This window comes from Taudactylus pleione, unplaced genomic scaffold (assembly GCF_031769625.1).
Source record: "Taudactylus pleione unplaced genomic scaffold, aTauple2 ptg000046l, whole genome shotgun sequence".
NCBI classification, from domain to species: domain Eukaryota; kingdom Metazoa; phylum Chordata; class Amphibia; order Anura; family Myobatrachidae; genus Taudactylus; species Taudactylus pleione.
Genome location: NW_028284448.1, coordinates 9,246,342 through 9,260,960, shown reverse-complemented (window position 1 = coordinate 9,260,960; position 14,619 = coordinate 9,246,342). Strand labels below are relative to the sequence as shown.

Here is a 14,619-nt window from a genome sequence, read left to right as displayed (position 1 = left end):
TTTTTGGAACTAGTCTTAAAAATGATGCAGGTACTGCGTATCCCTGTGTACCATCAGGGAACAAGCACTGCTTTGTTATATGCACTATTTTACAACCAAAATCATTGATAGTATATCAGTAATATTGGAGATGATGTAAAAGTTTTGAAAATTAACTTTTTTATTTATTAAAATACAAGTTGAATCCTACTTTAAGAACACTTTGTAAATGCTTAAGGCTTTAGTACATTTGAGGGAGCTTTCTACCACCAGTGAAATGATGAGGGAAATCTTAAGGCGCACATCCACTAGGCTATATTAATGAGCGATATAACAATATCGTTATTGTTCAACGCTCATTAAACGTGCACGGAAATGTCGGAAACGACCAGCGATGCACGCTCCCGTTGGTTGTTTCTGACATCAATCATCGCCTGAACATGCTGGTCAATCTGCCGATAACGACAGATTGACCATGTTCAGGGATGAGGGAGGGTGCCTGCACTGAACGACATATTGGTCAGTGTAGGCACTGCAGGGGCAGAGGAACGACTGTACGATTACAATGTTGGAATTGTACAGTTGTTCCACTAACTACTAGTTGATGTACCCCTTAAAACTGCATACTCACAGTACGATCTGTACCACTGACTTGAAAGAGATATTTGAAAGATATCTTTCAGTGAAGTCATCCTGCCACATCCCTGAAAAGGCAAAGTTGACAATATCGTGCAAGTTGGCCTGCATGTATGGACGATCATAGATATAGTTGATGCTGGAATGCGCATCGTTGGTCGTTCACTGCATAAAAATAAATGATATATCGTTGAACGATATTCCAATTGTTCATCTATATCGTACAGAGTGTACGGTGGCTTCTTAGCAGAAAAAAGTGAGGACAAGCATCAACTGTAACTCAAAATGGCTAACATAGGAGTCATGTTGTGAAAATGCTCATGTATATTACTTTCTACTTCAGGGTCCATAGGGTATCCACAGGACACCTTGGGGTATAGGTGATGACGTCAGACATCGGGCACCATAGAGTTAAGTTTTCAGTCCTCCCAGGATGCACTAGGGTCCCCCTCCTATACTCCGCCCCCAAGCCAAGGCATCTCAGTTTAGTTTGGTGCCCGGCCGGAGTCGGATGCACCTGTTAGAGGGGGGGCTAAGAAGAGCCCCTGAAGTTTTCTTCAAGCAGCTGTGGCTGCACATCTGGAAGTACAGCATGGACAGTCAGTCCTGACGTCCATGCTGTCTTCCCTACACCCCCGCTGGTACCAGAACGCTGGTACTGATCCGGGGATGCTGGTAGACATCTGGGGTCACAGCTAGCGGTGATCCCAGATGTTTAGGACCATGGCCGGAATCAAGGGGGACAAAGGTAAGCAGGGGGGTCCCGCGGTGGGTCCCCGCTGAAACACATGGTCCAGAGTCCCCAGGCAGGGGGCTCCCTGGGGATTGGCTGCAGCGTGGAGCCAGGTTCTAAACTGCACTTCCACTACCTTCCTGGGACAGCAGGACCGCGGCAGAGCGGTAGCGCTGCAGTGTCCCAGGGGTTAAATGCATGCCAGGGGAGCGCGCCTTCCCTGTCTCACAGCCGGCGCCTCCCCCGCTGCACACAGCCCTCTCTACACACGCTGACTGGTCCTGTGTCAGCGCTCCTCCCCCAGGCCGGCCTCCTCTCTGCTCCTTGGTGGCCATCTTTGGAAGAAGCATGGTGAGCTCTGCTGGACACTGAAGAACGGTGGCATCGTGGTCTGGGTCCCCCTGCATACCTCTCCTCCGTTGGATAAGGTCTGTGTATGCAGCGCTGTGTCCTACCAGGCGCTTAGTCTGTGTAGTTGAGGATCAGCGCCGATAGTGCAGGAATTGATTTCTTTGCATTGTAGGTGACTGTGCTAGCGCTGCTGCCTGTACTTTAATTTTCTATCTGTCAGCATTTAACTGACAAGAACTGTCCCTGTTCTTTCTGCTAAAGCCCTTGCGGTGCGGTGCTTGCAGGGTGGTCTCACACTATAATAAAGAGTATCAGTGAGAGGAGTCACATACTTACCATTATGTCTGAAAGTTATTTTCCTCTCCAGCTTTTATGTACTACATGCAAGGTACCTATAGCGGAGGGGGACGGCAGTGCGGAAGGACTATGTCGGCGGTGTTATTCGTTGACGCGACTGATTACGGTCACGGCTCCAGTACAGGAGCCGCCCTGGGCTTGTTTTGCCAAAGCGCTTACAACCCTCGTGGGCCAGTTAGCTCCGCAGCCTGCCCTCCCTCAGATGGGTTTGTCCCAGCAGTCAGTGGTGTCGTCACCCATGCAGGGTTTCCCAAGACAATTGATGGTAGCCCACAGTCTCCCTATTTCCCCCCCCTCAGGTCTCTCATGAGCCTGCGTGGGTTAATTCGTTAACAAGCTCTGTACAGCAGTTGTCAGAAGTGTTACAAGGGGAGTCTGTGATGCGGCCGGTGCCGTCTCTGTCTGCTCCTTATGAGGATGACGACGGGACGTCCGATGATGGGGAGATTCTGGATCTTTCTGACCAGGAAACTTCCCGCCCTAAGGAGTCGGACGCTAAGTCTAAGGTGTATATACCTGGCCTTATTCGTGCAGTCCGTACTGCTTTCGTTATTGAAGATGAGGAGCCTCCAGTATCAAAGTCCAAATACGCCTTTTTCAAAGATGTTAAAAGAGATACCACAGTGTTTCCTCTTTCGGGGCAATTAGTTGACCACCTAGAGGAAGCGTGGAAACAGCCAGGCAAACGATATCAGCCTCAAAGGCGTTGAGGAGTGGCGTATCCGTTTGCGGACAATTATTTTGCAAAGTGGGAATCCCCTCCTCAGGTGGATTCTCATGTGACACGCCTTGTCCGTAGTGCCACATTACCCATGCCATCCATGTCCTCCCTTAAGGATGCTACGGAACGCAAGGTGGAGATCTGCCTGAAGTCCGTCTATTCCCTTGCAGGGGGGGGGCTGCGCGGCCGGCTATGGCCATTTGCTGGGTTGCCAGAGCTATGGAGTGCTGGGCTGATACATTGGAGGCGTCCTTCGATTCCGACTGTTCGGCTGAGCAGACGGAGTTGATCGGCAATCTCCGGGATTCGGCCACTTATATCAACGAAGCAGCCTTGGATGTTAGTACCCTGGCGTCTCGAATTTCTTCGGCAGCTGTGGTTGCGATCCTGGAAGGTGGACGCTGATTCCAAAAAGGGTTTGGAGGCGTTGCCTTTTAACGGAGAAGTTCTCTTCGGTCTGGACCTGGACAAAATTGTAGCCACGCTGGCGGCAGCTAAATCGGCATGTCTCCCATCGGCTACTGTTCCTTCTCGTTCAGGTACTCCGTCCTTTCGGTCTTATAGGGCCCAGGGTAGGCCTAAGACAGTCCTTTCCCCGACAGGCTGGCCCCAAGAAATCAGCCAAGCCTCGGAAGCAGGCCTGGAGTACCAGACGTCCGGCCCCTAAGCCAGATGACAAGCCTACGGCCTGAAGGTCCGGGCCTCCCTTTGGGGGATCCCAAAGTGGGAGGTCGCCTGCTGCAGTTCGCCCGGTGTTGGTCGGTCACAACGACAGACACTTGGGTTCTCGAGGTGGTTTCTCACGGGTACGGCTTCTCCTTTCGGCACAGACCTCCGGCTCGATTCTTCACCACGGGTCTACCATCAGACCGGAACAAAGCCACGGAGCTGCGGAAAGTTTTGCACACTATGCTCCAGGCTGGAGTTATAGTGCCTGTTCCATTCTCCCAGAAGGGCCAGGGTTTCTATTCCAATCTCTTTTTGGTTCAGAAACCCAATGGGTCATTTCGTCCGATTCTCAACCTCAAAACTCTCAACAAATCTTTGCGGGTGCCGAAGTTTCGGATGGAGACCCTACGGTCCATCATTCTGGCGCTGGAACCTGGGGACTACATTGGATATACAGGACGCTTACCTGCATGTCCCCATTCTTTTGCGCCATCAGCAGTTCCTCAGGTTTGCAATCCGCAGTGACCACTTTCAGTTCCGGGCGTTACCTTTTGGCCTGGCGACAGCGCCACATGTTTTCACCAAGGTGATGGCGGTCATGGCGGCTTCCCTGCGGCTGCAGGGAGTTCGCATGTTGCCGTACTTGGACGACCTTCTATTAGTGGCAGGATCTCCGGAGCTCCTTCTGCGCCACTTGGACCTGACCATTGCGCTACTGCAACGGCATGGCTGGTTAATAAACTGGCAGAAGTCCACCCTGGTCCCGTCTCAGCGGATTCTGCACCTCGGAGCCTTATTGGACTCGGGACAGCAAAGGATCTTTGTGACGGAGGAAAAGATCTCTGCCTTACAGTCGAGGGTGCGCAGTTGTCTGCAGAGCCGCCGGGTGTCTCTACACTCGGCGATGAGGTTACTGGGCTCCATGGTGTCGGTATTCGACATGGTGGAATATGCCCAGTTTCACTCCAGACCTCTGCAGCACCTGATCCTGTCCAAGTGGAACGGGCTGCCTCAGTCTCTAAAATCCCAGACGATAGTGCTCACTCCGGAGGTTCGCCTGTCCCTTGCCTGGTGGTTGCAGACGACCCATCTCAACAAGGGTCGTCCGTTCTGGGTGGCGAATTGGGTCCTGTTGACGACGGACGCCAGTCTTCGGGGCTGGGGAGCAGTTTCGGGTCCACACTTGTTCCAGGGCAGGTGGACGTTCATCCGGGAGAATGGTCCCTGCACCCGGACGTTTTTCAACGGCTGGTGGACAGGTGGGGTCTTCCAGAGATCTACCTCATGGCGTCCCGGCACAACAACAAGTTGCTGGTGTACGGGTCTCGCACAAGAGACGAAGAGGCGTCTCTGGTGGATGCTCTGTCCGTCCGGTGGACGTTCCGGTTCGCATATCTGTTTCCTCCGGTTTCCCTTCTTCCACGGGTAATCCGGAAATTCAAACAGGAAAGAGGGACGCTCCTGTTGATAGCGCCCGCATGGCCCAGACGGCACTGGTTCTCAGACCTTCAGGGTCTGTCCGTGGACAGTCCTCTGCGGTTGCCGCCACGTCCGGACCTTCTGTCACAGGGTCCTTGTCTTCACCCGGACCTGACTCGGCTGTCTTTGACGGCGTGGCTGTTGAGACGGCCATGTTAAGGTCCAGGGGGTTTTCCAGCTCTGTAGTGCGTACCATGCTCAGAGCTCGGAAACCGTCTTCCGCGAGAATATACCATCGCGTGTGGCATACATTCTTCCAGTGGTGTCGGCCGAGAGGTTATGCACCGCGGGAGTTTCGTCTGTCTCGGGTTCTCGCCTTCCTGCAAGCGGGACTAGACCATGGGCTTCGCCTTGCTTCTTTGAAGGTGCAGGTTTCGGCCCTGTCTGGTTCCATCGTAGGATTGCTACAATCCCGGATGTGCGCACCTTTATGCAAGGTGTTCTACGCATTCAGCCACCCTTTGTTCCACCTGTGGCGCCTTGGGATTTGGCTGTGGTCCTGAGGGCTCTCCAGGGACCGCCGTTTGAACCACTGGGCTCAGTGGATCTTAAATGGCTAACAGCTAAGACTGTTTACCTTCTGGCTATTGCTTCGGCCAGACGTGTTTCTGATTTAGGGGCTCTTTCTTATAGACCCCCTTTCTTGATTTTTCATGGGAACAGGGCAGTGCTACGCACTCGTCCTGAACTTCTTCCCAAAGTTGTTTCCCAGTTTCATGTTAACGAGGAAATAGTTGTTCCGGCCTTTAACTCACCTGGCCTTTCAGTGGGTGAGGCCACTTTGGATGTTGTGCGGCCCTAAGGACTTATGTTGACCGCACTTCTTCGTTTAGGAAGTCGGACGCCTTGTTTGTCCTCTATGGCTTCCGTAAAAAGGGTTGGCCTGCTTCAAAGCAAACTTTGGCAGCCTGGATCCGTATGGCTATTTCTGAAGCTTATCTTCATGAAGGTCTGCCGATTCCTCCTTCTGTGAAGGCTCATTCCACTAGGTCTGTGGGTCCTTCGTGGGCAGCTCGACGTGGTGCCTCTGCAGTCCAGATATGCAAGGCTGCTACGTGGTCCTCTGTCCATACCTTCGTGAGGTATTACAGGTTTGACACCTTCGCCTCTCAGGATGCTTCCTTCGGGCGGCGGATTCTCCTTTCAGCACAGGAGCGTCCCCACCCTTAAAGGATACTGCTTTGGGACATCCCCAAGGTATCCTGTGGATACCCTATGGACCCTGAAGTAGAAAATAGAAAATATGAGATATGGTATGAACTTACCCTTGTTATCTCTATTTCTACGAAGTCCATAGGGTTCCACAGGACTCCCGCCCTGTCGCACCTGTGCTGCAGATGGGCTTTGCTCTGGTCACCGTATTTTCCGTCTCCCTCTGGTGAGAATGTGATTCTTGTGTGTATCCAGATCTTTCTTCTCTCTCTTCCTTCTCCTCCTTTGGCCTATGGCTTGGTAACTAACTGAGATGCCTTGGCTCGGGGGCGGGGTATAGGAGGGGGACCCTAGTGCATCCTGGGAGGACTGAAAACTTAACTCTATGGTGCCCGATGCCTGTCATCACCTATACCCCAAGGTATCCTGTGGAACCCTATGGACTTCGTAGAGATAACAAAGGTAAGTTCTTACCATCTCATTTTCTTTTGTTCCATGAGATGGGCTATTACAACTGTAGGCAACCTGTGGAACTACTGTATACAACCCAGCATGCCCTGCCACTGTGTTAGCATGCCCTAACAGCAAAACTGGCAGGGCATGCTGGGATGCCACATGTTGCCTACCCCTGGGCTGGTATACAGAAAACACTTTGCTCTCTCATCACAATTGAAGTTTTTTGCTTTTAGTCATTTTTTTTTTGTTTTACTTTTTTTTTTCTGCATTATATTTTTTGAGAACCATAACAAAATACAAACATTAAATCTTTCCCAGATAATGAAAAATTCTAATTGAAAACATATCAAGAGTCAATATTTGGTATTGCAATTTTGCTAAAAAGAATATTATGTATGGTCACAATTTACACCATAAACTTTATCAGTAACAAATACATCAGAATAAGAAGAAAATAAAAGAGAAAAAGATGAGAGAGAGAAAAAAAAAAACCAAACAAACAAGTATGCCAGAAAGCAAAACCAATACATCTGACCATCTACTTTTAATAAACTACTAGGTATATACCAGGGACTTTTTGTTACCTTCCTTAAACTCGACTAAGCGTCTTATAGTGGTCTGACGCCTTGTACTGCAGCCAGGGATGCCAAGTCACATTGAAATTTTTGCCCTTGTCTGTATGGGATAAAATTAAATCGTCCATAGCCATATAATGATTAAGGCATGTACACCATTCAGACATGAAGGGAGCCAACCTGGATTTCCAGTGAACAGGAATTACGGCTTTGGAAGCACTCAGTAGTGACTTTTTGAAGTGAGCATAAGGCTTCCGAGTGAGATTTAGTAGCCAGAAGCTAGGGCAAGAAGGCAGATCCTCCTGAAGAATAAGGCCTGCCGTCTCAATCACTTTGTCCCAAAAAGGTCTAAGAGAAGAGCATTCCCACCAAATATGTAAGGGGGTACCTAGTTCAGTCTCACATCTTCAGCAAGAGTCAAGGACACCCGCGTCCATTTTAGAAAGCTGGCTTGGACAGCGGTACCAACTTGAGAGAACTTTATAATGTGTCTCCATTGTTAAAGCATTTGCGGATGCGGAGAAAGTATTTCTGAAAACTTCCAGCCAATCATCCTCTCCTATCATTCCCCTTAGATCTGATTCCCAATCAGAAATAAATTTGGGTCTATCAGAAAAAAGGTGTTCAATCAACAATGTGTAAATAAAGGACAGTGAGTGTGACGGAGGTCTCTGAGCTACACACATTCTCAAATGGAGTATTCCCCCTCCCATATGATTTAGGGGAACCTAAAGTTGAAAGAAAATGTTTTATTTGCAAGTATTTCCAGATCTCGCTGTTAAGCAAAACCCATTTAGCCTCAACAGAGGGAAAACTCATGATTTCTGAACCTTCAAATAGCTGGTTAATCCTGAGAATCCCCTACGCACGCCACAATCCAAATGAGTTTGCTGGGATCCCCGGCGGAAATGCCGGATTACCAAATAAGGGGGTTAAAGGAGAAGGGATAGGGGAAAGAAGGGGATGTGAGTGAAGACACCTCCAACAGGAAATGATTGGACCCAGTAGAGGGTGATTAGTTCAAGGTAAGTTCACAGGCCAAGGAAAACCTAAATCAACAGACGGAAAGGAAGCTGCTTCAATATCAATCCACTGCTTTCTATCATTTAACCTACTCCATTCCATCACCCTCAGAAGTAGAACTGCATGATAGTAGGTGAGAAAATGTGGTAATTGTAGGCCTCCCTGATGCTTTTTCCTACAAAGAATATCATGTTTGAAACTGGGTTTGCGGGCCGCCCAAACAAATTCCCGAACAATTCGGTGAATCGTGATAAACCAGGAACGGGGTATTGTAATTGGGAGAGTTTGTAAAAGATAAAGAACTCTAGGAAGTACATTCATCTTAATAGCTCCTATCCTTCCCGTCCAAGAGATCTTCTTGGTACGCCAGGTAGAAAGGTTTGTTCGCAGCTTAGTAAGTAAAGGAAGAAAATAAGAGAATATTTGAGAGAGATCTTTATGGAGGAAAACTCCTGGCACGTGGGGTGCCAGGAAAAGTGACAGAAAGATTGTATATCGTTCATGCACTAGATTTGGCCAAATTTACTTTAAAATTGGAAAGATCTCCAAATCTGTCAAATTCCTTTAGGATGTTAGGGATTCAGGTCCGTGGGTTTGTAATTACCGGCAAAAGATCATCTGCAAATAGGGCTAACTTGTATTCCCTCCTTCCCACGTTCAGCCCCGTTACATTGCTATGAAGACGAATAGCCATCGCCAGGGCCTCCATACATAAAATAAATACTAGTGGAGAGAGAGGGCATCCCTGTCGAGTCCCATTAGTGATCAAGACTGGCCCAGATAGGTCTCCATTAATCCTCACTCGCGCAGATGGAGTAGAATAAAGCGCTCGAATTCTCTGCATGCCCATCGAACCCAAGCCCATATATGCTCCAAGACTCCCATCAAAAAATCCCAGTCTACCCTGTCAAACGCCTTTTCAGCATCTATGGACAGGAGTATAGTTGGGATCTTCCTAGAGACAGCCTCATGGATCAGGTCTAAGACCTTAGTAGTATTGTCCCTGGCCTCTCGACCAGGGACAAATCCCACCTGGTCTGAATGGATCAGATTGGGGAGAAACAATTTGAGACGGTTGGACATTAGCTTAGCGAAAAACTTTAGATCAACGTTTAACAGGGAGATGGGTCTATAACTGGAGCACTGGGCTGGGTCCTTCCCTTCTTTAGGTATCACTGTAATATGGGCAAGCAAGGATTGGGAAGAAAAACAGGAAAGATCTGAGATCTCATTTAAAGCCCAGAGCAGTATGGGAGAAAGCACCTCACCAAACATTTTGTAATAGGCAATGGTAAACCCATCTGGGCCTGGACTTTTTCCATTAGGTGTAGATTTGATCACAGCTTCTAACTCATCTGGAGTAAATGGCTCTTCGAATGACTCTTTCTATATCCGATAAAGTGGGAAAACCGACTTCCTCCAACTAGGCCTTGATGGAAGCTCTTCGCGAGGACATGTCAATCCCCGACCTGGAATCTTTTAAATTATATAGTTGGGAATAATAAAATTGAAATGCTGCTGCAATATCTTTTGTGGAGTTACATAGGGAGCCAGAATGTGATTTTACCTGGGCAATAAATGTGGTTGCACGTTGTTCACGAAGTGCTCTAGCCAGGAGTCTCCCCGGCTAAAATATTGGCTATGACATTTAGGTATATCTGATTTAATTTTGTTGGACATATGCATATTAAGGTCCTGACGCACATCTGAGAGTACTTGGAATGTCTCAGGGGAAAGGGAGGATTTGTGTGTTAGTTCTAATGCTTGGATCTTTTGTATTAGAGCATCTCTTACCCCTAAGTGTTGTTTTTTTAAATAAGATCCCAGCTGAATTAGCTTTCCCCTTAAAACACACTTATGTGCTTCCCAAACGGTTAACTTGGACATGTCAGGAAGATCATTAGTGGATATATACTCTTCCAGAGTTGACTTAATTTGTTGTTGACAATAAGAATCTTGAAGCAGTGATTCATTCAGCTTCCAAGTAAAACTAGTCGGGTGAGAAGATGGAAGTGAAACACACATTGAAATTTGAGCATGATCTGACCAAGAAATGTGGCCAATCTTTGTTTCTTTTATCAAATGAAGAAATCTGTGCGAAATAAAAAAATAATCTAATCTAGTGTACAGCTGGTGGGGGTAGGAGAAGAAAGAATAGTCTCTTGTATTAGGATGTTGTATGTGCCAAATATCCACTAATTGATGTACATGGAAAGTTTTCTTCACTTTACGATGGAACCTGTCTGAGTACCTAGGTGATTTGTTGGAGGAGTCTAGGTGTGGGTCTAAAGACCAATTGAGGTCACCCCCAAAAACCAACAGACCTTCTACGTGGGCCTGGATCAATTCCAATGCCTTTTCGAAGAAGGCCGGTTGGGCTCTGTTAGGTGTGTATATATTAGCGAAGGTAAATATTTGTGTATATACCCTACATTTTATCACTAAGACCCGGCCTGCAATCAGTGGTTAACAAGTAATGTCAGTAATGGGGATATGTTTAGCGAATAAAAATTGCAACCCCCAAAGATTTGCCTTCAGGATTATTGGAAAAGAACCCACAAGGAAAGTCTTATATTCTTGAAAAGTGGTGCGGCACCTTCCTTGAAATGTGTTTCCTGAAGAAACGCCACCTCAGCATGTTCAGCTTTCAATTCTCTTAATACTAGAGATCTCCTCTCAGGGACGTTAAGACCCCTCACATTAATGGAAACAATATTTAAATTAACCATAGTGAGTGTTAGAAATATACCTTAAAACAGGAGAAAAATTAAAACAATCGTAGATATTGGCATATATAAGAGACTTGGAGACAGTAGAACATATTATTCTAGTATTACTATGCATCACTGGCATAAAAAACAAAAAGAAAAAAAAAAGATAGAAGAGAAAACACCAGAAAAAAATAAGATGCATTTTAGAAGTTTATTTACTTTTATGGGGTGTGGCATTAGTTATTCAGAAAATTGCAGTGAAAAAAAATTGTCAATAGCAGGTATATTTTGTATTAATAACTTTGTATATAATCAATTTTTATAGTATAATTTTGGCGCACTTTTTACTTGCTCAAAAAAAAATAAAATCAGAAAATACCAATGAAGTGTAAAACGCAAATAGTGGTTAATGGCTGATTTATTTGGTGTTCCTGAAGTTCTGTGAATATACACATGACAAGCGTCTTGTGCCAAACTGATCTGTGCATGATCCACTAACAGACTTGCTTATATGTTTTATAGTTTACAGCACTATAATGAGCTTTGAGGATGTGTAATGCTCATATAACCATCGCACCTTTTAGACATAGTGCCCTTCACACTCCAGGTTATATGTTGAACGCCCTGGTGTGATTAGTGCAGCACAAATGCCCGAGGAACTTCACACAGTAACGGTGCTGTTACTGGCGGCCACTTGTTATGGTCCTCTCTGTTACACAGGAACAAGTTGTTGTTAATGGCCATCAGATCATTCTTGCATAATGACCAATGGAGTGATATGCAGGTGAATGATCACTCCCCCCTCTGCCTGTCCAGAAAAATGTGGTCATTGCCAGTTTCTGTAGAGGATGTAGAACTTCTAGGTTACTTTAATACCCAGATATGCCTTGTGCATCCTGTCCAAAACATAAAAAAAAAATTACATTTAATGTTGATAAATTACTAAATTATTGTTACTGTTAGAAGCAATTTAAAAAGAGTAAAAAAAAATATGGACTTAAATAGCAAAATGTGGTCCTGAATGGATGCTGTTATAAATGTAGATTCCTTAACTTATGAGTATACTAATAAGCTGATTTATTTACACGTGCATAGATGTTATGACTAGCGCTGCCATACTATCATAAAAGATAAGTGGAAAACTGTAATAGCCTGTAATGTGCTGCCATCGGTGTGATTCGATGAGTTGCTTTTAAAAATGGCAATTTCAAAGGCAAAAAAAAACCCCGTTTTGAATTATTGCCACTTTAAAAACAAAAACAGGCAGACTTGCGCCGATGCCCATATCTGACTGGCTATTACATTAAGGTGCCCACACACATAGCGATATTTTATCCAATCTGGCCGATTCCGACGCATTGAAACGACTGATCATGTAAAATATGGCCAAATTGTGAAGAAATCGTGAGTCCCCACTCACGATCACAATGCGATGCACGTCCCCAAAGGTCGCACATCGCATCTTCAGATCTGCCGTGCAGTAGGGCAGATCTGACAAAAGTCAGGATGCACTGGAGTAGTTAGGAGGCACGATAGATCATGTGTCCAATTGAAAGCATTTTCAGACCAAATCGTGTGCAGGACTGCCAGGGAGAGTTCAGGGGGAAATCGTACACATCGTGTGTTTGAGATTACATCGGTATGTGTGTGGGCACTTAGACCTTGGTGCTACCAGTAAAGCATCTTACATCTTTGTCACTAAAAGGAAGATCATATGGCTGGATTAGGTCTGTATGAAAAGTGACTTCCCATACACTACTCTATGTACGTGACATTTAAATAACAAGACTGTATTTTGTATAGACTAAAAAAAAAAAAAACTAATCTTACTACTGTCCCGAGTCAAAAAAAAGTGCTGATGAGAAGAATTTGAGGTTATGTTGTGTTTAATTAAAAGCATATTAGAACACAGTACACAGAAACATCCTGTATACTAAATAGTGCAGGATTCACAAAGAAATTTTAAATTGATCTGTTATTAATAAAATGTTAGAATTTTAATAAATACATAATCTCCAGATAATTATCTCTTATGAAAATGCTTATGTGATGTCTTTTGTTTGTGGAAGTTGTTCATTACACAAGCAGGTTTCTGTGTAAATGAGGGGGAGGAAACAGATTTATACAGTAGTACCAGCAGAAATTCTACAATAGTTTGGATACCAATTTATTTTAATAGTTCCTAGTAAGCTGTAATAATTATGTTGAAATATTAGTCTACAGTATTTTCATCTACTGGCCGAAGTTTTGTATTTTAATCTAAAGGCCACATAAATTACCGAATTAACTGATGTTCTTTATAAGAACAGGTTTAATAAGGTTTTTAGAGACCATTAGTGTCTGGTCCATGGCAAAGGGGAAATTATGAACTTCTGCAACTGGCTGAGATGCATCCTGTGGGCCCTGAAATTAAAAGATGTACAAATATAACTCTCCCACACAACCGCCAAATAACACCATTTTTAAAAAATGGGAGAAACCTGTACTTAGTCAAAACAGGTGCAGAGCGTTTTCAAAAGAGCATTGAAATCTACAGGTGTGATAGTAGGTTCAATGTACCAAAGCAGCTTACAGATCACCAATTTCACTTGGTACTAAGTCTTAGCTCATGCAGTTGGGTGAGGATGGCTTGCGATGTGCTGTCAGTGAGTTCAGGTGCTCTGCATCGGCTTGGGACCTGGAAATTACAAGTATAATGAGTCTAATGGCTATGCTATCAGCTTTTATTTATACAGTATCTACATGTTACACAACCCATTGTAAATATCAATACTATAAACCGCTTTCTTTGTAAATTTGTTTTTAAAAAAAGGCAGATAAAACGTTGTTTTTACGGGGCCTAGTAATCATCACATATAGTGATAATTATGTTTCAACTCGCTGCTCATTAACGACAGTATCACTTCCAAAAACCTGCTCTTTTTGCGGAGTCAGCTTTTCAGAGTTGCGATACTTGGGAACTGTGGAAATTATTGGGGGAGAATTGTTACTAGGATATATCAGTAATATCTCCTGTGTTACATGCTTAATGAATGGTCCTCTACCTTAATGTAATTTTCACTCACTTTTGTATAAAATAAAGGAATGATGAATAGACCCCATGTATCTTACAATTAGTTAAAGCAGCAATCAAGTTTTTTTACATTAATCAATGTGACAGATTGTAAAATAATGCTGATGTTTGGTTTTCCTTGATTTGTTTCTTCATCCTGCTGCTAATCTATAATTATGTAGCTACACACTACCATGGCACATGATGCAGTGAGCAAAAAAGTTTAATATGTCAATGTGAGCACTGTCTGAAATTTTACATTAGAGTCCTATTGCAATAAATCGCAACATTTTATCTATTATTTAAAACATATGATGCAGAAAGTAAAATTTTTAATCAATCAATTTTTCACCTCCCACAACTGTGAGGTAGATTTACTAAAACTTAAAAAAAAAAAAATTACTACAGATATGGTAAGAACTTACCCTTGTTATCTCTTTCTTCGAAGTCCATAGGATCCACAGGGTTGACCTTGCGGTATAGGTTGGGAACCAAATCCAGGCACCACGCAGTTAAAGCTTTCAGCTCCCAGGATGCACTGGGTCCACTCTCCCTATAACCCCGCCTCCAAGCCAGAGGCACCTCAGTTTGTAAGTAGCCGGAGGAGGAAAGAAAGAGAGAGAAGACTGGAACACTCAAGAATCACACTCACAGAGAAGGAAACCGGTGACCAGTAACACAGCCTATATGAAGCCAGGTGCGTCAGAGCGGGTGCCCTGTGGACC

The 14,619-nt window shown here is 45.0% G+C and overlaps 1 protein-coding gene across 5 annotated transcripts in view; it reads right to left on the bottom strand.

The window, feature by feature from the left end:
* Positions 1 to 11,253: 11,253 nt before the first annotated feature.
* LOC148537665 (uncharacterized) overlaps positions 11,254 to 14,619 on the bottom strand; it is a 259,972-nt gene continuing 256,606 nt past the window's right edge. For 4 of the 5 annotated variants that reach the window (XM_088460467.1, XM_088460466.1, XM_088460470.1 and 1 more), the window contains one exon: positions 12,684 to 13,519. In XM_088460467.1, coding sequence (XP_088316593.1) covers positions 13,427 to 13,519 — 93 coding nt within the window. In that variant the 3' untranslated portion in view covers positions 12,684 to 13,426. Of the gene's footprint in view, positions 11,739 to 12,683; positions 13,520 to 14,619 lie in introns of those variants that run through there. The other variant, XM_088460468.1, reaches the window with a different exon arrangement.